Source organism: Rhinolophus sinicus, chromosome 3 (assembly GCF_057876585.1).
Source record: "Rhinolophus sinicus isolate RSI-liver-muscle chromosome 3, RSI-T2T, whole genome shotgun sequence".
Taxonomy (NCBI): Eukaryota; Metazoa; Chordata; class Mammalia; order Chiroptera; family Rhinolophidae; genus Rhinolophus; species Rhinolophus sinicus.
Window position 1 is genome coordinate 167,845,847 of NC_142503.1, and position 24,725 is coordinate 167,870,571.

The 24,725-nt window shown below is 35.0% G+C and overlaps 1 protein-coding gene across 2 annotated transcripts in view; it reads left to right on the forward strand.

The window, feature by feature from the left end:
* The first annotated feature begins 3,331 nt into the window (after positions 1-3,331).
* MNAT1 (MNAT1 component of CDK activating kinase) overlaps positions 3,332-24,725 on the forward strand; it is a 176,542-nt gene continuing 155,148 nt past the window's right edge. The window contains exon 1 of one of the 2 annotated variants that reach the window (XM_088797359.1): positions 3,332-3,541. In XM_088797359.1, the coding sequence (XP_088653485.1) occupies positions 3,348-3,541 (194 nt within the window). In that variant the 5' untranslated portion in view covers positions 3,332-3,347. Of the gene's footprint in view, positions 3,727-24,725 lie in introns of both variants that reach the window. The other variant, XM_019750784.2, reaches the window with a different exon arrangement.

Below are 24,725 nucleotides of genomic sequence, written 5' to 3' on the forward strand. Positions count from 1 at the left end.
CTCTGATCCTGATGAGCTTAAAATCTGGTGGGGGAGATAAGACATATTTATAAGTAAATAGTTTGCAGGATATGGGAGTGATGGGGATAAAGAGACTGATTTTGAGAGGAGGAGGGCAACGGGAAGTGGATTTTTCGCTGGGCCTTTAAGGACAAGAATTTTGGGAGGACAAGGATAAAGTTCATTAGAGGCAGAGGGAACAAAATGAGTAAACATGGAGCCATGAAGGTATGTGGTATATAGTATTTGAAATATTGAGGTAATTCAGTGTGTCTGAAGTGTTGTGTTTTATGTAAATGTGAGGTGGGAGATTAGCTTAAAAGGCATATTGGGGACAAACTATGAAGGACTTTGAGTAAAATGCTCAGTTTGCTGTGGTACAGTGGACAGAGCGGTGCATTTACAGTGGCCATGTCTGCGTAATATTATGGCCACAGTTGATTTGTCCAGGGATGGGCACTTGCCTCAAGCCAAAACAGTCAGAATCCTTTTCTGGGGTTTTTCAAACTTGCATGAGGAAAAGAGTTAAGACTGGTAGAGGGAAGCTTCGATATAATGCTTGGAAGTTCTCAGTGACTAAGCCACCTACCTGTGGGATGCTGATGAGCACGAGGTGAGAGAGAGGGTGACTTAGTGAGTTGCATGGGTGATAGTGTAGGGAAAAGATCCTGGTGGAGATGGAATGAGTGTCAGGTCCTAGTCATCTCCTAGATATAGCAGCATTCTTGCCTTTTTGTGGTGATACGTATGAATTTCCCTAGGAGCCAGAAACCCCATTTGAATTTTCCTAGGAAAAAAGATTCATTTATTGGATCATGATACCAAACAATGTGAAGAGCAGGGATGCAGCTGGTTGGACTTGAAGATTTATTGTCCCATTTCACTTATCTTTGCCTTTCTCACCAAGTTAGTTTTAGTCTTTCAAAGAGGCTGTCCCCAGAAGGTTTGGAACCATGGCTCTCAGTAATTCCCAGCTCACATTTTCCAACTTCATTAAAGAGGCTCTGCTGCTTTCCCCTTATTGCTAATTTGAAAAATTCTAGGGAAGATTTCTGATTGGTCCTGGAAGGGTTGTATGTCAACCCCTAGGCCAGAGAGCCAGCATTGTGTTGGTAGGCCCATTAGAACACCAGAAGCCTGTGGGAGAAGATCAATTTTCTGTAAGATGGGCGAAGGATAATATACAAATGTGCCCTTCAGATGAGGAAAGCCCAACCTAGATCCATAGCCTTGGGACTGGAAAGGAGGGTCTGCATTTGAGATACACTGCCCCAAGGAGGTAGAATTTACTCTTAACCGAGATAGGAATGCTAGAGCATGAGCAGATTTGGGAAGAGAAATAACGGGTTCAATTGGTCCATTCTTGGGATACATCTGTCTTCAGAAATATAGAAAGCTTAATAGTTTGGTGGTTTTAACATAGGCTGAGGTTCTTTTTTGAATCAGAGTCTGATGCTGTCAGTGCTTTCCTTTTCAAAGCTTTCTGACCATTCTATGTTAGTGAACCCCACCTGTAATAATGGTGTACATTTCAGAGTTTCTATTATGTATGAAGCATTATAGTAGGGCCTTTGTATATGTACATGTCATGTAATTTAGTCATTACAGCAACCCTGCAGTGTATTATATGGACAAAGGAAGCAGGTAAGGGCGAATAAGAAATTTGGGGCAAAAACAGTCTGTCTGATTTAAAAGGATCGGCTCTTCCCATTACATTACCCTGCTTTTTAAGGCTACTACTGCTAATAATACTCATACCACTAAGAATAATGGCTAACAGTTATTGAACTCTTACTCTGTGCTAAGTACTGTGTTAAGCGCTTTAAATGAAATACCTTATTTATCCTCAACTTATAGTTGGGAAAACTGAGGCCTGAGGTCACGTGGCTAGTAAGTGATGAAGCCTACACTTTAATCCGGCCAAATCCACATACACTACTTTCTATTGTCTCTAGCTCCATGATTATTGCAGTAATGTGGTATTGGCTAAAAATTGTATTTGCTCAGTGACCATATTCACTCTTCCACCAGAAGTTTCCTATTCTGTTAAAATATGAAGATCCTAAAAGTTGCCTTTATTCTTAGAGAGCTTCACTCTGAATCATATAACTGGTTTGGATGTGGTCTCTTTCAATAAGACAACAGCAGCATAGAAAGCTTCCAGGTCAGTACAGCAGTTGGCATTGCCCGTTTTAGTAAACTTCAATTTGGTTCACTCCTATTAATGAAAAATATTATGATGCAGATGACATGATTTATTTATTAGGGGAATCCCTGCTGTCTATATACTAATATAAAGTTCTGTGCTACCATGGCCTGTTTTGGTCTGCTGATTTCCAAATGTGGTATCTAGAGCTGTTTGTCAGGTTCTGCCTTCATAACCCATGGAAGCCCCAACTGTATTTCCGCACTGTGAGTTGCCTACTAGGTTCACTGTTTATAAAAGGTGGGAGTTGGAATGTTCCTTTTTATTGAAAAGAGCAAAAATGCTATGAAAAGTTTGTTACTATGAGTATATACAGCAGGTATTCATTGTGTGGGTTAATTTGAAAAGCTTTTTCTGCATGCCCACTTCTGATGGAATTTGGGCCAAATTACAAGATAATGCTTGGCATAATTTTTTTCACATTACACTACAATTTGATGGTCATTCATTTATTTTTCATTTACTCATCCAGTAAGTATCAACAAATCCTTGTTATGAAGATGAATAAGATGTGCCCTTACAGGAGGAGTTTATTATCTAATAGAGCTGTTTACAGACGTCACTTTGCAGTCTTGATAAATGCAGTGAATGTGGCTTACAATTTCCAAAGAGATTCGGGCTCTCAAATCTTAGAATTAATGAAATTAATAGTGTATATTCTTGTGTGGTTTCCACACCCCAGTATTTGGGGAAATAAATATTGTCTTTGATGGGGGGAGGGTAAGAGATATTACAGCCAGGTGACACCGGTAGGCCAGGTGACACTGGTAGGCCAGGTGACACTGTTAATCTCTGCAGAGCGGATGTCAGATATTATTTATAGACTATTCTGACATTTAGTGAGAATCTAACATTTAGGGTCCGTGTAGAGACTTTCATTCTATATAACTTTTCCAAACTTTCTATCCGCGAATGCATAGTATTTCTGTGCTTGCATGACTGTGCAAGTATAAAGGAGAAGAATAAAGCATAGACTACCAAATTGTTCAAAAGAAAATACAAATTTGAATTATTGAATCTATTATGTACACCGGGCATAAATCTTTGAAGCCAGGGGAATGTTTTCAGACATAACAAGATGGAACCTATGTTCCTAATTGTGACACAGTTCCTTGAAAAAAATTCAGCTGGGTGCACTGAGATGAGGCTTTGTGTACAATTTGCCATTTTAAAAGCCCTTCCCCGAAATCCAAGGTATTGCGCTGGCTCTCGGAAGCAAAGACGGAACCCCCGCGACAGGACCGGAAAACTCGCTGCCGGAACGTTTGTGCTGCAGTGCCTTGTCCCCGGCCGGTGCTCATTTGCAAAGGGACCGTCTCAGCAAAGTGCCCGTTGGTAGGAACCTGCTTAGCTTCGGGTCTGAGGGGGGATTGGAGGTGACTGTAGCTGTGGCTGAAGCCCGCGTTGGGGAGAGTCCCCACGAAAGGTGCCATGGACGATCAGGGCTGCCCCCGGTGTAAGACCACCAAATACCGGAACCCCTCCTTGAAGCTGATGGTGAATGTGTGCGGACACACTCTGTGAGTTGGGGACAGTGGATATCATGGGAATGAGAAGAACAGGGTTGGACGAGAGAGCTGAAAGATGCTTGGCTTTGGTTCACGGGGAAAAAAGGGCGTCATTAGTTTCGGTACTGGGGAGGAAAATAGGAAAAGGGAACCTTGTTTCTGTAAACTGACTGTAGCCACTAGCCCTAAGCCGCCTTGGCCTGCTTTGCACTGCAGGTTCCCAGATGTACTTAGCAGCTGGTCAGGTTCCCCCGTCCATAGCTGATGAAAATCTTGACGGTATTTCCAGGCTGTATTGTCCACTGGGGTCCAGACTTATCGCTGGTTAAAAGCATGGGGAATCGGAGTGTTTAATTGCACGCGAATTTTTTTTAATTGAAAAAAGCGAAAGTTATGAAAACAAAATTACTGTGAGTATATACTGCAGCTATTGTGTGAGTTAATTTGAAAATCCTGTCTGTATGCCCACTTGTCCTGATGGAGTTTGGTTAGACTTTCATCACTGAAAGGGAGAAAATATAGATCTAGACAGTTAATTTTATTACAGTGGCTGGCATTTATTGAGTGCACATTATGTGCCAGGCACTGTTCTAACCGCTTTACCAGGAATCATCTCACTTCATTCTTTCAACAGCCCCATGAAGTAGGTGTTAGTATCAGTACCATTTCTTAGGGAAAGAAACCGAGACTGCTCAAGGTCCCTTATTAAGTGACGCTGCTAGAATTGGAACACAGGATGTCTGACTCTAGAACGCCCATTTTTGGGGGAGCGGGGGAGCCGGAGGAGGGAGGTTGAGTTTGTGTATTTTGAAGAATAAGTGCAGGGATTGGTTAAAGTGTTTCTTGCTATGTTTTTGTGGTCAATAAAGGTAGTTGTATAAGGCATGGATGTAAAGTGCTATATTCCTAAAGTTTCTCAGAGATGAAAAAATGATGGATCTGCCTTTTGAGCAGCTCTTTTGCTCGGCCCTTTCCAAACTCTTTGGAGAGTACTTTTTCTCCTAATAATGCCACCTTGAGCCATTGAGCCCTTGAGCTCTTTGAGCCTCTTGAGCCTTGCTTTTGCTCCGGGCTGGCTCCAAAACCTTTGGAGTGTACTTTTTCTTCTAGTAATGAACCTTGAGCCGCTTTTCTTTGTGCTTGGCCCACTCCTAGTAATTCTTTAGAGTGTACTATCTTTTCTAATAAGCAATCTCTTGCCGCTTTAAAAAAAAATGATGGATGATCTACAGTGTAGTAGACAAGGTCTTTGGGTAAGCATAAATTGCATGATTAATTGTAGTTATAATGATTTAATGGGATTTATTAACTCAATTGGTCTCTTTTTCTAATTAATCTTTATTTTTATCCTTTATCCATGATAAAATGATTTAAGATTAGAAATAAGGTAAAAGTAATCAAGTAGAATGCATGGAAAAGGAAAGTGAAACAAACACTATATGCAGACAATTAGTTTTTTTTAGAGAGATTCAGTTTCTCTTCATTTTCCTGTATCAGGTTTATTACATTTGGTGCTCAAAGAAAGGGAATTTACTTTTTTGGAAGGATACTAAATGTAATTAACTGGAAGAAATTTCTGCCCAGTAGAAATGAGCCAATCAGGGAAGATTATGTGATTTCAGTAAAATAAATGGCACTAAAAATTTTTTTTTTAATTTTCAATTACAGTTGACATGCAATATTATATTCGTTTCAGGTGCACAGCATAGTGATTAGACATTTATATAACTTAATGTGATCACCCCGATAAGTCTGGTACCTATCTGACACCACACATAGTTGTTACAATATTAATTGACTATATTCTCTGTGCTGTACTTTACATCACTGTGACTGTTTTTGTAACTGGCAATTTGCACATTTTTTTTTTTTTTTTTAACACTCTGGTCTCACTGTTCCTTTATTCCTCATTTTCCTGTCTTGGTTGTTAAAGACATTTAAACAAATTTCCTGGCCTTCTCTAGGATCTGAGCCTCTTCATCAGGGATGTAACAGTGGGCTAGAACATTAGCATTCATGCCAGTTAGGGGAAACATTAGGCTAATCTTCCTTATATTGGCCTATAGCTGATACCGAGGAAGGCACATGAGCTCTAGCAGTTCTAAAATACAGAAATTTACATAACTATAAGCAAAGCTTAATTTTTAGATTTAATTTTTTATTTTACTTTATTTTTATTGTTAGTTTCAGGTGTACAAAACAATGTAATACTTAGACATTTATACCCCTCACAAAGTGATAATCCCCCTCCCCCAGTCTGCTAGCCCTCTGACATCGTATATAGCTGTTACAGTTCCCCTGACTCTGTTCCTTATGCTGTACTCCACATCCTGTGATATATATATATATATATATATATATATATATATATATATATATATAAAATTATAGTTGACATTCATTATTATTCAGCTTCAGCTTCAGGTGTACACTGCAGTGTTCTGGTACCTACACGGTCCATGAAGTGATCTCCCTAATAAGACAAGTGTCCATCAAATACCCTACAAAATCTTTACAACATTATTGATTATATTCCCCAAACTGTCTTTTGTATCCCCGTGGCAATTTTGTGGTTACCGATTATGCTTTCTAATGCCCTCACCTTCTCCCTCATCCTCACCCCCTTCCCATCTAGCCAACCTCAGTTTTTTCTCTACGTCTCTGAGACTCTTTCTGATTAGTATGTTCATTTATTCTGTTCTTTAGATTCCACATATAAGTGAGATCATATGATATTTGTCTTTCTCCGTCTGACTTACTTCACTTAGCGTAATGTTCTTTAGGTCCATCCATATCATTGCAAATGGTAAGGTTTCATTCTTCTTTATGGCCGAGTAATACTCCATTGTATAAATGTACCACAGTTTCTTGATCCAGTCATCTACTGATGGGCATTTCGGTTGTTTCCATGTCTTGGCTATTGTGAATAGTGCTGCAATAAACATAGGGGTGCATACATTTTTTCGAATTAGTGTTTTGGATTTCTCTGGATAGATACGTAGGAGTGGAATTGCTGGGTCATAAGGTAGTTCCATTTCCAGTTTTTTGAGATACCTCCATACTGATTTCCATAGTGGCAGCACCAATCTGCAATCCCACCAGCAGTGCACGAGGGTTCCCTTTTCTCCACATCCTCCTCGCCAACACTTGTTGTTTGTTGATTTATTGATGATAGCCATTTTGACTGGGGTGAGGTGGTATCTCATTGTGGTTTTTATTTGCATTTCTCTAATGATTAGTGAGGTTGAACATTTTTTCATATGTCTGTTTGCCATCTCTATGTCCTCTTTAGAAAAATGTCTCTTTATGTCCTCTGTCCATTTTTCTATTGGGTTGTTTGTTTTTTTGGTGTTGAGTTGAATGAGTTTTTTATAAATTTTGGAAAATAACCCCTTATGAGATATATCATTGACAAATATCTTCTCCCATTCAGTGGGATGCCGTTTTGTTTTATTGATGGTTTCCTTTGCTGCAATTTGCACATCTTAATCCCTTCCCTTTTTTCACCCATTCTTCCCAACCCCTTTCTCATCTGGCAATCCTCAAAAATATTCTCTGTTTCTATGAGTTTGTTTCTGTTTTGTTTGTTAATTTTATTTTTGTTTTCTAGATTCTACATATAAGTGAAACCATATGATAAATTTGTCTTTTTCTGTCTTATTCTCATTCCTCTTAGCATACCCCCAGATCCATCCAGATGGCAAGATTTCATTCTTTTTATGGCTGAGTAGTATTATGTTGTGTGTATATGTCTTTCAAATTAGTGTTTTGGTTGTCTTTGGATAAATACCCAGAAGAATTGCTGGGTCCTTCTTTGTCTCATGTTATGGCCTTTGTTTTAAAGTCTGTTTTGTCTGATTGTAAGTATTGCTGCCCCAGCTCTTTTTTTTCATTTCTATTTTCATGAACTATCTTTTTCCATCCTTTTACTTTCTGTGTGTGTCTTTCTATCTGAAGTGGGTCTATTATATGCAGTGCATGTATGGGACTTGTTTTCTTCTCCATTCAGCCACTGTATGGCTGTTGATTGGAGCATTTAATCTGTTTGTATTTAAAGTAATTATTGATAGGTATGTAGTTATTGCCTTTTTATTATTTGTATTTTTTATCTTTTTTTTCTTCTTTTTCTTCTTAAAGAAATCCCTTTTAACATTTCTTGTAATACTGGTTTGGTGATGATGAACTCCATTAGCTTTTTCTTGTCTGGGAAAATGGCTTTTTTTTTTTATTAAAGACAATTATAAAATACTTATTTTTAACCAGAAATTGCTTTTGTTGTATCCTTAATCCTTTTTGTTTTCGCATAAGAGTTCAGAAATGTCCAAGTCATTCTGGTATTTCATTTATTATAGATCATATTTTATAGTCCTTTCTTGACTTGAAATATGAACAAAATGAATAAAAGAGTATAGGGTACTGACTAAGAGAACAAATGTTTGATTTTGAGTTCTTTTCTCTTGTAGCCTTGGTGGCGTTAAGCAAATTACTAAATCCCTGTGCCTCACTTTTCTTGTCTGTACAATAGAAAGGATAGTGTTACCTGTGTTACAGTGTTTGAGGAGTAAATAATATATGTAAAATATTTGGAGGTGTTTACTAGAGTTTCTATCACATAGTGTTTGTTCTATATATTGGCTATCATTTTCATTATTATTTGTGGATATTATGGGTGCTAAACTACAATGATATTAAAATAGGATCTGTTTGGCTGCTATGAATGACTTGCACAATAATGATTATTTTTAAATTAATGAGACTCTACAATGTGAAAATACAGCTTTAATTATAATAACCCTATTGTAATTTTCTTTAAAAAAATTTTTTTATTGGGGCATATTGGGGAACAGTGTGCTTCTCCAGGACCCATCAGCTCTAAGTCGTTGTCCTTCAGTCTAGTTGAGGGCGCAGTCCACTGGCCCATGTGGGAATCGAACCAGCAGCCCTGTTGTTCAGGGCTCACGCTCCAACCAACTGACCCATCTGGCCGCCCCTGTGATTTTCTTAATATGAACTTACTATCATGTTCTCTCATGGAAATATATATATATTTCTACTTTTTTGATTATGTATATCTTAGGTATCTTTTCTAAATCAGCACGTATATGTCTTCTTTATTTTTAAAAGTTGGATGGTAGTCCACTGTTCATTTGTACTATAATTGATTTAACCAGACATTTTTTTGATGAATATTTACATTTCCAGTTTTTCACTGGAGTAGATATCTACCTACCTACCTACCTACCCACCTACCTACCTATCTATGTATGTATGTATCTCTTTGAGTATTTGTACAAGCATATCATAAAATATAACAAGCAAACCACATGGTAAGTACCTAGTAGTGCAATTGTATGTGACTTTTTAATTTTGATAAATATCGCCCACTTGTTCTTAAAAAAGATTGTATTGATTATGCTTCCAGTAACTATATATGGTAATTCTTATTGTGACACATCTTTGCTGATATTGGGCATTATTATTTTTTAATTGGGCATTATTATTTTTTTAATCTTCCTCTTCTGATAAATAATAAAACATTATAGATTTTATGTGACATAATTTTGATTTGACAGTATATTGAATTTGTACAGCATGTATTTCACAGTATTGAACTTGAGCATTTTTATAAAATGCTTGTTAGTTTGAGAGGAGAAGGTATGTATTATTATATACCATTACTATTTGTATTAGTTATCTATTGTAATGAATTACCCCAAAACTTAATAGCTTAAAACAAATATTTATATTTCTGTTGGTCAAGAATCTGAGAGTGGCTTAGCTGAGTGATTTGGGATCAGGGTCTTTGCCGAGGGTCACTGAGGCTGTTGTCTGGGGCTGGAGTATCTGTTTCCAAGGTCACTCATGTGGCTTTCAGCAGCGGCTCCAGTTCCTCCTCAGGGGTCCTCCATAGGGCTACTCGTGACATGGCTTTTTCCAGTTAGTGATGAGAGAGAACCAGAAGCTGCAGTCTTTTATAATCTAATCACAGAAGTGACATTACCATCACTTCTGCTATATTTTGTTCACACACAAAAGAGTAAATACCATGAAGCAGGAATCACTGGGCCATCTTGATGCTGGCTGTCACACAATTTTACTCACTTTGGTTTTTGTTTGTGGTGTCAAGTAGCAAAAGCATTTCAGGAGGCAAATGATGGAGTGAGTAGGAGTAGTCCTTCCCAAAAGATAGGAAGTATGGGAGTATGGAAAGATTAATGAGGAGTACTATTTATTTATTCATTTATTCATTCATTCATTTATTTTAAGGAGGGCGCAACTCACAGTGGCCAATGTGGGGATCCAACGGGCAACCTTGGTGTTATTAGCACCACACTCTAACCAACTGAGCCAACTGGCTGCCCCTAGGAGTATTATTTATGGGAGAAAATAAGGAGCAGAAAAGAGACTGGAAGTGAAATATTATGAAAATACTTTTTTCCTGTAACTGTTAGCAATTGAGGAAACATATTCCCTTATGTATCAGTTCAACCCAACAAACACCTAAATGAATTGATTGCATTCACATCAAAGAAGATTGGATTCTATGTTTTTTCAATTCAAAGATGAGCTTTGTCTTAATTACAGAAAAGGGTAATTATTTTTCTTTGTTTATCAGGACCACCTATTTTAAGAAATGGACCTTTCCTAGAATTCTTTTATAGAATTAAGAAGGCATATTGAATTAGGTGGAATCAATTATATCTAATATTCTTTTAAGCACAGTCTTTAATAATTTAATTTCTATCCCAATCATCTGGGCAGAACTTGTCTCTGAAATCTTTATGTGTATTTGATTTTACTAAATCAAATTAGTGTGTCATTTTAAACATACATAAGACACAAAGTGGTGGAATAAACAAAAACGTATCCTGATTTGTAAAATTCAGTATTTTACCATATTTACTTAAGATATTTTTCTCTCTTTTTTCCTTTTTTTTCTCTGTCCCTCTTTCTCTCTTTTATTTACTGATGTTACCGGGTAGTTTGTCCAGAAGAGTTACCAATTTGTATTTTGCTGATTGCATCTCTGTGGTATAGTGTAATGTTCCTCTGTATTTTCTATAAATTATTAGTTATATTTAGAAGCTTTATCAGATTAAGGTTATATTTACTTATTGTTGGAAAGAATAATTCATCTCTGGTATTCATTTGTTTTAACTAACGTGCTGGGCTTGCATAGTACCTTTGTGCAGATCAGGACACAGCACCTCCTCTGGGCAGAAACATTAGGAAAAGGCACTCATTCTAGGTAGAAAAATTAGAAAAGGGAACTTGATAATGTATATTGTTAATGTATAATTTTATTCTGTTGTAAGAGAACATACCCTGTTCAATTTCAATCTTTTGAAATTTTCTGAAAACTTATTTATGGTCCTGTATATGGTCTGTCTTGGTGAACAATCTATGTATATTTGAAAAGAATGTGTTCTGTGGCTATTGGGTGCAGTGTATTATACATGTCAATTAGGGCAACTTGGTTGATAGTGTTACTCAGATCTTCTATATCCTTACAGTTTATTTTATTTACTCATTTTATCAATTATTCCCACTGGATTGTAGATTTGTCAATTTCTTTTTTTAGGTCAGTCATGATTCATTTATTTTGAAGCTCTTATAAGGTACATAGATATTTAGAATTGCTATGCCTTCCTGATGAATTTCTCCTTTTGTCATTATGAAATGTCCCTTTTTGTTTCTTGTCATACTCTTTGTCCTGAAGTTTTATCTGATATTAATATGGTTACGTCAGCTTTCTTATGTTTACTGTTTGATGGTATATCTTTTTCCATCCTTTTGCTTTCAACTAATGTGTGTCTTATATTTTATAGTTGGGTCTTTTTTTATCTGGTCCAAAAATCTGTGCCTTTTAATTGGTGTGTTAGTCCCTTTATATTTAGTGTAATTATTGATAACATTGGGTTTAAGCCTATATGCTTTCCATTTGTCCCTTTTGGTTTTTGTTCATGTCCACTTCCTGCCTTATTTTGGATTAATTCTTTATTTTAATGTATTGGTACATTAATAATAGCTCTTTATTGTTATTTTATTATTTTTAGTGGTTTCTCTGGGTATAATAATGTGTATCATTATCAAAGTCTTTTTAGAATCAACATCTGACATACTGTTTTCCACTTCCCATTTCAATACTCCACAGATGAGAACATAATAATTCCATTTACTCACCCCTCTCAGCTTTTATGCTGATGATTCATATTTTTTACTTCTATATATGATTCAATATTGTTACTTTTTTTTTTTTTTAAAGATTTTATTGGGGAAGGGGAACCGGACTTTATTGGGGAACAGTGTGTACTTCCAGACCTTTTTTCCAAGTCAAGTTGTTGTCCTTTCAATCTCAGTTGTGGAGGGTGCTGTTCAGCTTCAAGTTGTTGTTCTTTCAGTCTTAGTTGTGGAGGGTGCTGTTCAGCTTCAAGTTGTTGTCCTTTCAATCTCAGTTGTGGAGGGTGCTGTTCAGCTTCAAGTTGTTGTTCTTTCAGTCTTAGTTGTGGAGGGTGCTGTTCAGCTTCAAGTTGTTGTTCTTTCAGTCTTAGTTGTGGAGGGTGCTGTTCAGCTTCAAGTTGTTGTTCTTTCAGTCTTAGTTGTGGAGGGCACAGCTCAGCTCCAGGTCCAGTTGCCGTTGCTAGTTGCAGGGGGCACAGCCCACCATCCCTTGCGGGAGTCGAGGAATTGAGCTGGCAACCTTGTGAGCCATCTGGGAGGCAGCTCAGCTCAAGGTGCTGTGTTCAACCTTAGTTGCAGGGGGCAGAGCCCACCATCCCTTGCTGGACTCGAGGAGTTGAACTGGCAACCTTGTGGTTGAGAGCCCACTGGTCCATGTGGGAATTGAACCGGCAGCCTTCAGAGTTAGGAGCATGGAGCTCTAACCGCCTGAGCCACTGGGCCGGCCCAATATTGTTACTTTTATTTTAAACAATCAGTTGTCTTTAGGAAATGTAAAAAATAAAATAATAGTCTTTTTAGACAAACACCTTTATTGAGATATAATTCACATACCATAGAAGTAATTCATTTAAAGTGTAGAGTTGGTGGCTTTTAATATATTCTCAGAGATGTACGTCCATTACCACAATCAATTTTAGAACATTTTTGTTACTCCACGAAGAAACTCCACGAAGAAACTCCTCACCACTTAACGATCACTCTCCAGCACTCCCCACCCCCATCCCTGTTGCTCCCTACCGCTGGGCAACCATTAATCTACTTTGTTTCTACAGATTGCCTGTTCTGGACATTTTATATAAATGGAATCGTACGATATATGGTTGTCTGTGATTGGCTTTTACTTAGTATGTTTTCAAGGATCGTCCATGTTGTAGCATGTATTAGGACTTCATTTATTTTTGTTACTGAATACTGTTTCATTGAATGGATATACCACATTTTATTTATCCATTCATTAGTTGATGGACATTTGGGTTGTTTCCACTTTTTAGCTATTAAGAATAAATGTTGCTATGAGCATTCATGTACACGTTTTAGTATGGACAAATGATTTTGTCCCCTTGTGTTTGTACATAGGAGTATAATTGTTAGATCACATGACAACTCTATGTCTAACCATTTGAGGAACTATAAGACTGTTTTCCAAAGTGGCTGCTCCGTCTTACATTCCCATTAGCAGTGTAGAAGGGTTCCAGTTTTTCTACATCTTTTGCTAACACTTGTTATTATCTTTTTGAATATAGCCATCCTAGTGGGTGTAAAGTGGTGAAATGTAGCCTTTTATATTCACTTACTTATTTATCATCTTTGGTATCCTTCTTTTGTTGTTCTTCCTTTGGATATGACTTTATAGTTGTATTGACTTTCTTATGCTTGAAGAACATTCTTTATCATTTCCTGTAGTCCAGGACTGTAGGTAAAGAATTCTCCCAGGTTTTATCTGAAAGCTTTTATTTCACCCTACTCTTTGAAGGATGTTTTTGCTGAATATGAAATTATGGGTTGGCATTTCAATACTTGAAAGATATTCTTTGATTGTTTTATGGTTATCATTGTTTGTGATGAGAAGTTAGCTGTTATTCATATCTTTCCTCCCCTTTATGTAAAAAACTTTTGAGGCTGCTTTCAGGATTTTCTCTTCATTTTTAGTTTCTAGCAGTTTGACTATGATAAGACTAGATGTGGTTTTCTTTGTATTCATCCTAGCTGAGGTTTGCTGAGCTTAGACTTGTAAGTCAATGTTTTTTCACTCTATTTGGAAAATTTCAGTGATTATTTCTGTATTATTTTCACTCTGTTCTCATTTTGTAACTCCAATTACATGTATGTTAGACTCTTTGATATTGTTCTATAAGCCCTGAGGTGTTATTAAATTTTTCTTCAATCTTTTTTCTTTCTGTTCTTCAGATTAGGTACTTTCTGTTGATCTATCATCAAGTTCAGTGACTCTTATCTGCTATTTCCGACTTTCTGTTAAGCCCATTCAGTAGCTTTTTCATTTGTTAATGTCCTTTTTGTTCTAGACTTTTCATCTTGTTTTTTTATAGTTGTCATTTCTTTGACTAGATTTCCTATCTTTACACTCATTAGAACCATATTTTCCTATAGTTCTTTGAATGTATTTTCCTTTAGTTCTTTGAACATATTTTGTGTTAATTCTTTAAAAATATTTATCATAACTGATTTAAAAGTTTCTGTTTGCTTGATCCAACATCTTGGCTGTCTCAGGGCTGGTTTTTATTGACTGCTCTTTTTTTGACGGGGGGTTACATTTTTTATTTTTTTCATGTTTAGTACTTTTTTCAGCTGTATACTGGATCATGTGAGATGGTACATTTTAGAGATTCAGAATTTTGTTATTTTTCTGTGAAATTTGTTAAAAAAACATTTTTCTTTCTTTCTTTTTTTGTGTGTAGATAGTTTAGTTACTGGCTGATCACCTTGAATTTTGTAGGCTTGCTTTTAGTATTTGCTAGGATGGATTAGTGGAGAGCCCAGTGTGTTTCCTTACTTTAGTGCAACTCAATCTCCAGATTTTTAACCCTTTGCAAAACATGTTGGGGCTTGATTTTAGGCTTTGTTAGTGTGAGTCTAGAATAAGTCTTCTTCTAGTATGTGGTCCTTACTCTTAGATGAAGTACTAAGAGTTTGGTATCTCAGCTGGATGTCTGTGGTATTAATAAGGTAGTTAATATGGTTTCTCTACTCTGGCTGAGTGGGAACTTCAGAGTATTATTACCCAGCACTTTTTAACTACCCAGCCACTTTCTTTTAAGCCTTGGTTGGTTTTGCCTTGCACATGTGCAGCCTATTCCTTGGCCAAGGACTTATGGGGGTTCCCAGTGCAGACTTCTGGACCTTAAGCCTCGCAGATTTCAACCTTATCAATTGCACTGAATTCTGCCTACTCAGCTTAGCATAACCACTGTGCCCTTCTTAAACTCTTGGTTGCTGGGCCATGGTCATGGAGGTTGTCTACAGGTAAAAAGCTGAGGCGATTGTAGGACTCACCTTGTGAGTTTCTCATCTCTGAGGGTTTATAGTCTTGTTTATAGTCTGCTGTCCAATGCCTGTAACAATTGTCTCATACATTTTGTTTGTTTTATGGGTGCTCATGGTGGGAATGCTAGTCTGGCATCAGCTACTCCATCATTTTTGTTAGGAAAAGCTGGGCTTACTGTTGTTGAGGCATTTACTTTCTGTAGTCTCAGTTCTAGGTGTTCATGTTAATTTTCTTTACCTCAGAATTGGCAATTGCTTGTGCCCTTTTAACATTTCTTTACTTTTGTAGTTTCTGGTTACTTTTTTTTAATACCTCAGCTTATTCCCTAATACTTTTCTAAGCATTCTTTTTTTTTTTCTTTTTTTAATGGAGTGTGTTGAAAGTGATTAAAATGTAATGCTACAGAAGAGCTCTAGAGAATTAATATATCTTCTGAATGATAATTACAATGAAAATCTCAAAATTATTCTCTTTGAAGGAGGTGGTTTTTGCTTTCACTATGTATATAAGAGTTTGTGTCTCATGCATTTTAGTAATCCAGTTGTATGAGTTGTAGAAAATCTAAATCACAAGTTAGAAAATCTGGGTTCTAGTTATGTGATAGACTGGCCAGTTTTAGGCCAGCCATTTAACTTTGATTTGTTCATTTGTTTAGAATAGATAGTTTTTATTCCCCTTCAATCTCTTAAAATTTGGGTAATTTAGTCAATAATTTTAGCCTTCTTGTATCATTAATAAAATTGTTTTGTAACATTAAAATTTTAGTTATTTTTGTTAGCTGTAATTTTCTTTTGCAGTATGGGGGAGAGTGCTGCTCACCCTATTTATAGAATATGAACACTTCATTGAATTGGTTATTTTATGGATGTAATATATATTTTTTGGTTTGATCAAAAGTGACTCTTAGTGCACTTTAGTCTTTTCGTTTTAGTTCTTTTTCTTATTGAGTGTACCTTAATATTATAGTTCTAAAAACTATGATTAATAAATATTTAGTACTTAATGTTATTTATAATGTATCTCTTTATATGTGTATATATAACCCTATGCCTGTCCAGCTCTTCTCTAATTCTTTTTTTCTGTACTGGGAATCCTTTTTTTAAGATTCACTTTTATCTGCTGACTTGCGCTCATATTCTCTCTCTCTCTCTCTCTCTCTCTCTCTCTCTCTCTCTCTCGCTCTCGCTCTCGCTCTCGCTCTCGCTTTCTCTCTCTCCCTCTCACTCTCTCTCTCCCTCCCTCCCTCCCTCCGGCCCTCCTTCTCTCCCTCTCTCCCTCCCTCTCCCACTCCCTCTCTCCCTCTCTCCCTCTCTCCCCCTCCCTCCCTCCCTCCATCCTTCTCTCTTCCTCCCTCCCTCTTTCTTTCTCTACATACATACACACACACACACACACACACACACACACACACACACATTTTTTGTTTTTGTTTTAGAGGAAACCTTTTGTAAGGTATTGTCTGCAGGTATGCAGGTATCCGGAAGTTTCATAGGAACTTTGGCTTCATGGATGGGTACCCTTTAGTTCTTTTTCCCTGGAAGTTATCAAATTTGTGTCCCAAGATTCAAACAGGTAATAGGAAACTATCTATTAGATGTTCAAATTTATTTGTTAAAATGCAAATTATTTTATTCTGCAAGAATCTGAAACAATAGCACAATTAGTTTCCTTTAGGGATCAAGTATAAATAGAGACAGACAATTTATTTTCTCATTGCCTTTTTTTATGCTGTGGGCATAAGCGTTATGTGTAACAAATATGTGATGATAGTCTGCCTGAGTTTGAACCCTAGGCTTGCTACTTACTCTTAGCTGTGTGAGTTAGGGACAATTTATCATTTTCTTTAAGTCTTTGTTTTCTCGTCTGTGTGGTGAGTTTGCTAATAGCATATACCTCACTGGGTTACTGTGAAGATTAGATGAGGCTCAGTTCAAGTAAGTTTAAGAAATTAGGTAAATACAAGAGTAAAGTTATATTTAGTTTAGTATATATAAACTATAAAGTGTTATTTTTAGTATTTTAAATTAAAAAATATACAGTGTTTAGGTTAAGTTTCAGGGTTCTTTTTGGCAATTTATTTCTTGTTTACTTAGCAACTGGTACATGGAATGAGAATAATCTAATGAAAATTTAACCTAGTAGTTTTAATGGTTCTCTTCAAGTTTTAAATGTGTTAAGCCAATTTTCAAAGAAGCATAATAAGACTCAACAGTAATTTATTAATTGTTGGTGTTTACTAATTAATACAAGTTTGCAGTCGTTCTCATACACTCAATAAATTTTCCGGGCCATTGATTCCCACATACACTTGCCTTATCCTAAGAATCATTTTGGGTGCCTAGTTGTTATAGAATACAAATTTCTGGGCCCAACTATAGACCTTTGGGGGAGTGACCTTGTATTTTATACTAGTTATCTAACAGAATCTCGTGCTCAAGCAATGTTGGAAAACACTGTGCTGGATATACAACAGTGAATGTGGCAGGTGTGGTTACTGCCTCACCCTTTAGTTTTGTAGCGTTTTAGCTCATCTTTTGAGTCACTGAAAGGAAATTAGTTTTTCTCTCTTCTTTATAAGGTAGAAAAGGGAAGTTTAGAGTTATAAAAGTATTCTTTGTAAGTAGGTGTGAAAGTGGGCTTTATGCAATATGTGAAACAAGCTGTTTGTTAAAAAAGTGCTATCAAAGAAACAGAAACCTGAAATCCTAAAACCTAATTGTAACCATTCTCCTGATTTAGGAAAAGGGCCTTTTGGGAAGAAGCAAATAATTTTGGTGGGTGTACCCTAAACTTCAAAATTAGCATCAAGGGGACAAAAATGTTTAGGTGGTTCCAAATGCATAAATATTTTTGTGGAGCAGCCACTGAAGAGTAAAGATGTAAATATTAGACCCTTTAGGAAAGTGGAATGTGATGTTTAATTTGGCTGTCAGGCTGAGGATGGAAGCCTGTGCAAAAGTACATGCTACAAATTACTATTTGTTTTGTCAAAAGGCTTGATAGGAAGCTGGCAGCCTCAATTTAAAATTGGAAGGACTTTAGCAGTCATCTTTTTTGTTCTATTTTACACCTGTCCGTTTCTTTTTTTTAAACAATGGGAAAACTGAAGACTAAGAAAGGTTATATGGTTACATTGCCCACCTGGCCAGTTCCATTTTCTTCTTTCTGTGTTAAATTCCAGTCAGGAATTATTTGATTAAATTTTTATCACATTTGCTAAATAAAATTTTTATTAATGTAACACAATGAGATTGTAGCTCAAAACCATTTTATATAAAAAATGAAATACTACAATATTATCCAAATCAATTGCTTAAAACAATTTTCTCTTTATATTTTAGTTTCCAGGATGCTAGCTTAAAATAAAATAAAAAACCAAAAAACTTATAAACATTCAATAATGACTTTTCCACCAATCCTGTATTTTGCCGTATCTTTTTCTTTGATTGATAATATATAATGTCATAGTATTTGGTTTTTGAGGTATACAGTGGTATGCAGAGTAGGAAGCCTAAATGTAGTAAGTATATGATGAAACGATTTGGAAGATTACTTTTTTCTTTTTTTTATCAGAAGCAAATTTTATATCCTTTTTTTCTGTTATCGTTTAGTTTCTTTAGAGAGCAAAAAATCTCACAATACTTCTGAAAAATCCATAATTTAGACTTTATTTTGTGTTATACTCAGGTGTCTAGAAAGATTATATAAACCACCTCATAAGGAAAACTTATAGTATTTTCATTTTGCATATTTCACATTTTGATACTGTATGTCAAAAATATACACATACACAAATATATGTATACTCTATAAAAATACAAAAAAGTAAAATTTAATGGACTTTGTTAGAAATGTTTTTGGATTATTAGTTTTCCTTTCATTTACTAAGTTAGAATATGTAAAAAACTGAATTTTGAGATGAAGAAAAATGGTTGTATACCTCATTCAATTTTTTTTAGAACACAAATATGATAGTGGCTATATCATTGAAAATTCATGAAGGCTCTGTCAATATGGTGCAGTGCCTCTGCATCACTGATTTATATATATTTAATGAGCCTGCTATTCTAATTTCAGGTAACTGAAGCAAACTGTATCTAGCACTAACTCTGATTTACTTAGAAACAATTCATTTTATTAAAATATAGATGTCTTGAAATCTATCACTGCTAAGTATAATTTCTTCATAAATATTTCTACAGCGTTTACTTTCTGACTATAACTAACTTGTCTTTAAACAGAGCATCAGTTTTTAGTACTGTTTCAGATAATGTTACCAAAATGCATCGTTTTGTTTGATCTTATTTCTTGCTACTGATCTGTGGAGTTGGAGTAGAAAATATGAGGGGAAAAAATCTTTAAAAAGTAATAGGATTGTGACATGGCAAGTTATATTTTTGAGATCTCTTGGAGCACACATGAGGACCAGGAGAACTGACTCTGGGTGGTGAGCACAGTGTGATATACAGATGATGTATCACAGAATTGTATACCTGAAATCTATGTAACTTTACCAACAATTGTTGCCCCAATAAACTTTAAAAAAAAACGTATATTTCTATATTTTTTGGCATTAAGAATGTTATTTTTGATATTTACATCATTTTTAGTTTTATTTTAAAATATTTTTATGATGTCTATTTTGTTAGTTTTATTGAAAAGATGGTATTAAAATATTTTTTAACAACAGAAAAAATTGTATATAATACTTTTACAGAGCATTTATTTTAATTTTTACCTTCTGATTCTTGTGTATATCAACACACAAATGAACAATTAGATCGAAATCAATATTATATAATGTGCGACTTTTATGGAACAGGAATTTGCTGAGCTACATATAACTTTGTTTTCTAAAAATACTAATATTGCCAATCAAGTGAATACATAATTGATATCTTAAGATATAATAAAATGTGGTGTTAGTGGATAAAAATTCTTTATCCATATTGGCTTTAACGCCAATCAATTGATAGTAAAGAGAGTGTGTTTTCTTAAGAAAGGTGAGGTTGATAAACAAAATTTTAAGCAGAAGGTGAGGTTGATAAGCAAACGTTCTTTGTCTTAAGGTAGTTTAAAAATATTTCTGAGATGTAGTATGTTATAGTAAATGTTTCTGCATTATTCAGATTATGAATGTCTTGTTTCTTATAATTGTATCTGGTACATTTATTAATATTTAATTTCTTTTGGAGGTTAATTGCAAAAAGCAATCAATGTAATGTGCTGCAACTAAATGCAAAAACATATAATTTATAGTAGGAATGGTGTCAATAATAATAAATTGCCACAGCTAGAATAAGTTTAGTGCTTGTAATTTCCCCTTGGGAAATATATTATTTGTGTCTCCTGTTGGCTTTATGTATTTTGGGTTTATATTATTTGGAGTTTCAATAGAAGCTAACATTTATATGTTACGTGTAGAAGTTAGAATGTAATAAACTAGAAATTATTGAAAACATATGGCCAAAGTGGATTGATTAATAAAATACTTAACAGAGGACAATTATATACATATGTATTTACCAAGATTTTTTTTTTTCCTACCAAAAGATAGAACCAGAAATTAAACCCGTGCTTTTTTTATTATATTCTCTTTACTAACACTGTGTTCCCAATTGCTGTATTCATTTATGGGTTTTTGGTTTTTAGATTATGCTTATAGAGAGACATTTTGGTGCAGTGGTTAAAAGCATCAACTTTGGAATGAAAGAAACTTGAGTTAAATCCTTATGCTATTATTTACTAGTTGTGTGATCTTTAGCAAAGGCTATTTAAAAAAATTTTTTTTTAAATTAGTTTCAGGTGTACAAAACAATGCAATAGTTAGATATTTCACCCCTCACAAAGTGATAACTCCACTCCCCCAATCTGTTGCCCCTTTTACATCGTATGTATCTATTACAATTCCATTGACTCTATGCCCTGTGCTATACTCCATGTCCCATGAATGAATATATATATATATATATATATATATATATATTTATCGTTGACATACAGTATTATTCACCTTCAGCTGCAGGTGTACACTGCAGTAGTCAAGCATCTACATTGTCCATAAAGTGGTCTCCCTAATAAGACATGTGCCCATCTGACACCCTACAAAATCTTTACAACAGTATTGATTATATTCCCCAAACTGTCTTTCATATCCCCGTGGCAGTATTGTAGTTACCAATTTATGATGTCTAGTCCCTTCCCTTTTTCCCTCATCCTCACCTCCCTCCCTTCTAGCAACCATCAGTCTTTATAACTCTAAGACTATTTCTGTTTACTTTGCTCATTTATTCAGTTCTTTAGTAGCAAAGGCTATTTTGACCCCCAGATTCCATCTCTAAAATCTCTAAAATGGTGATAAAAATAATACTACTTACTTTACAAGTTTGTTTTGAAGATTAAATAAATGACAAGTGGTACAAAGTGCTTGGCATATTATACCTGGCATCTAGCAGCTAATATTTATTGAGCAGTTACTATTATTAAGAGTGGTGGTGTCAATCTTAACTTGTTATATATTGTTTCTTTGTGAAAACTTATGAAATATTTGCAATAATAGAGAATTTTAAGTGCGCTAAGGGTACTGGTCAACCAGATGTAATCACAGCTAGCGATTTCTATGCATATATATATGTTTCTTTTTTAAAAATATTAAATACAAATGGGATTGTGCTATATGAATTTCTCTGCAACTTAATTCATTTATCAGTATATCTTGCATAACTTCTTATGCTTAGCAATCAATGTATATCATTCTTTCATTCTTTTTTTCTGGTTGCAGAGTATTCCGTCGTTTGAAAATGCTGCAGTTGGCCCTTGAACAACACAGGGGTTAGGGGTGTTGACTCCCTCACAGTCGAAAATCCACATATAACTTTTGACTCCACAAACTTAACTATTGATAGCTTACTGTTGACTGGAAGCCTTACCGATAACAAAAAGAGTTGATTAACATATTTTGTGTATTATTATATACTGTATTCTTACAATAAAGTAAGCTAGAGAAAAGAAAATGTTATTAAGAAAATCATAAGGAAAAGAAAATACATTTACAGTATTTATTGAAAAAAGAATCAGTGTATAAATGAACCTGTGCAGTTCAAACCTGTGTTATTCACTGTAATTTATTTAACCCCATCATATGGTATTGGAAATTTTGGATGTTTCCAGATTTCCAACATTTGGATTTTGCTATTATAAGTTTTCAGCACACATCCTTATCTTTGTGTATATGTGAGTATATCTATAGGATAAATTTCTAACATTAGAGGGTGCTTTAAAAATTTTGGTAGATACCGCCAATTTTTTTCTCTTTATTTGTTTTGCTTTTCTCAACTTTATTGAGGTAGAATTGACATTCATTAACTGCACATATTTAGTGCATAATTTAATCAATTTGACACACACACACACACACACCTATGAAACCATCACAACAATTAAGCTAACAAATATTTCTATTGCCCACCAAATTTCCTTATGCTCTTTTGTAATCCATCTGCCTTCTTCTACTATCTCCAGGCAACAACTGATTTGCTTTATCTTAACACAGATTTGGTTTGGTTTTGCTATAATTTTACATAGAATCATATAGTCTATTTTTTTTTTTTTGGCCTGGCTTCTTTCACTCAATTATTTTGAGATTCATCCATGTTTTTGTGTGTATAAGTGGTTCATTTCTCTTTATTGCTGAGTCGTATCCCATTGTGTAGATATGCTAGTTTGTTTATTCATTCACCAGTTGTTGGAGAGTTGGCTTGTTTCTAATTGTTAATATTACAAAAGAACTGCTGTGAATTTTCATGTAAAAGTCTGTGTAAACAAGTGTTTTTGTTTCTCTTGGGTAAATACCTACTAGGAGTGGCATGGCTGGATTTATGGTAGTCGTATTTTTAACGTTTTAAGTTTTCTAGTTTTAGATTTTATATTTAGATCTGTGATCCATTTTGAGTTAATTTTTATATGTGGTATGAGGTAAGTGTTTTTTTTTCTTTGCAAGGATATCTAGCACCATTTGATCTTGCACCATTTGTTGAAATGCCTTTCCTTTTTTCACTGGGTTGCCTTAACATTTTTGTCCAAAATCATTTGAGTGAATAAGGGTGAGTCTATTTCTGAACCCCCAATGTATTCCACTGATTTATATGTATCTTTGCTGGTTCAGCTAAACTGTTTTAATTTCTGTAGCTATATGGTAAGTCTTGAAATCAGGTAGTGCAGGTTCTCCAACTTTGTTTTTTATTTTAAAAATTGCTTTGGTTATTCTAGATCCTTTGTATTTCTATATACATTTTAGAATCAGTTTGTCAACTTTTGTAAAAATGCCTGCTGGAATATTGATTGGGATTGCTTTAAATCTGGGTAGAATTGCCTTCTTGACAATATAGAATGTTCCAGTCAATGAAGATGATGATAATGCATCTTTTCATTTATTTAAGTCTTTAATTTCACTCAGCAATGTTTTACAGTTTTCAGTATAGAGGTCTTTTATTATATTTATTTTTAGGCAACTTGTATTTTTTGGTTCTATTGTATATGGTGTTTTTTAAAAAAATTACTTTCCAATTGTTTACAACTAGTATGTAAGAATACAATTGATTTTTGTGTATTAACTTTGTATCCTGCAATCTTGCTAAATTCATTTATTCTGGTGTGTAGATTCTCTGGGATTTTCTATGTAAATAATATCGTCTGTAAGTAGGGCTGTTTTGCTTCTTTCATTCCAATATTCATTCATTCCCTCATTCATTCAGCCTTAATGCAATGCTGAAATCTCTATAGTAATACTGCATTGGCGTGGTGAAAATGGGCATTCTTGCCTTTTTTTTGATTTTGAGAGGATGAAATTAAGTCTTTCACCATTAACTATGATATTAGTTATAGATTTTTTTCAAAGGTGCTCTTTATCAGTTTGAGGAAGTTCCTTCCTATTCCTAGTTTGCTGAGAGAATTTTGTTTTTTTTTCCTTTTTAAATCAGGAATTGGTTTTGAATTTTGTCACGACCTTTCTGAATCCATTGAAATGACTGGTTTTTCTCCTTTATTCTGATAATATGCTGAATTACATAGATCTTTGAATGTTATTTCAATATTGTGTTCTTGGCCTTAACCTTAATATGTCATGATGTATCATTATGTACTGTTAGATTTGGTTTACTAATATTTTGTTAAGGATCTTTGCTTGGATATCCTGTAAGTTTTTTTGGTAATGACTGTTAGGTTTTAATTAGAATTTCTCTGGCCTCATAAAACCAGTTGTGCTGTGTATTAGCTACCTATTTCTTTGTAACAAATTACGTCAAAATTTAGTAACTAAAAATCAAAAGCATTATCTCACAGTTTCTGTGAGTTAGGAATTTAGTAGTGGCTTAGCTGGGAGGTTCTGGCTCAGGGTCTCTCACAAGGTTGCAATCAAGGTACTGTAATCATCTCCAGACTCTATGGGGGAAGGATCAGCTTCCAAACTTACTTGCTTGAGCTGTCATCATCTGAAGACTCACCTGGTCCTGGAGGATACACTTCTAGGCTCGCTCATGTGGCCTTT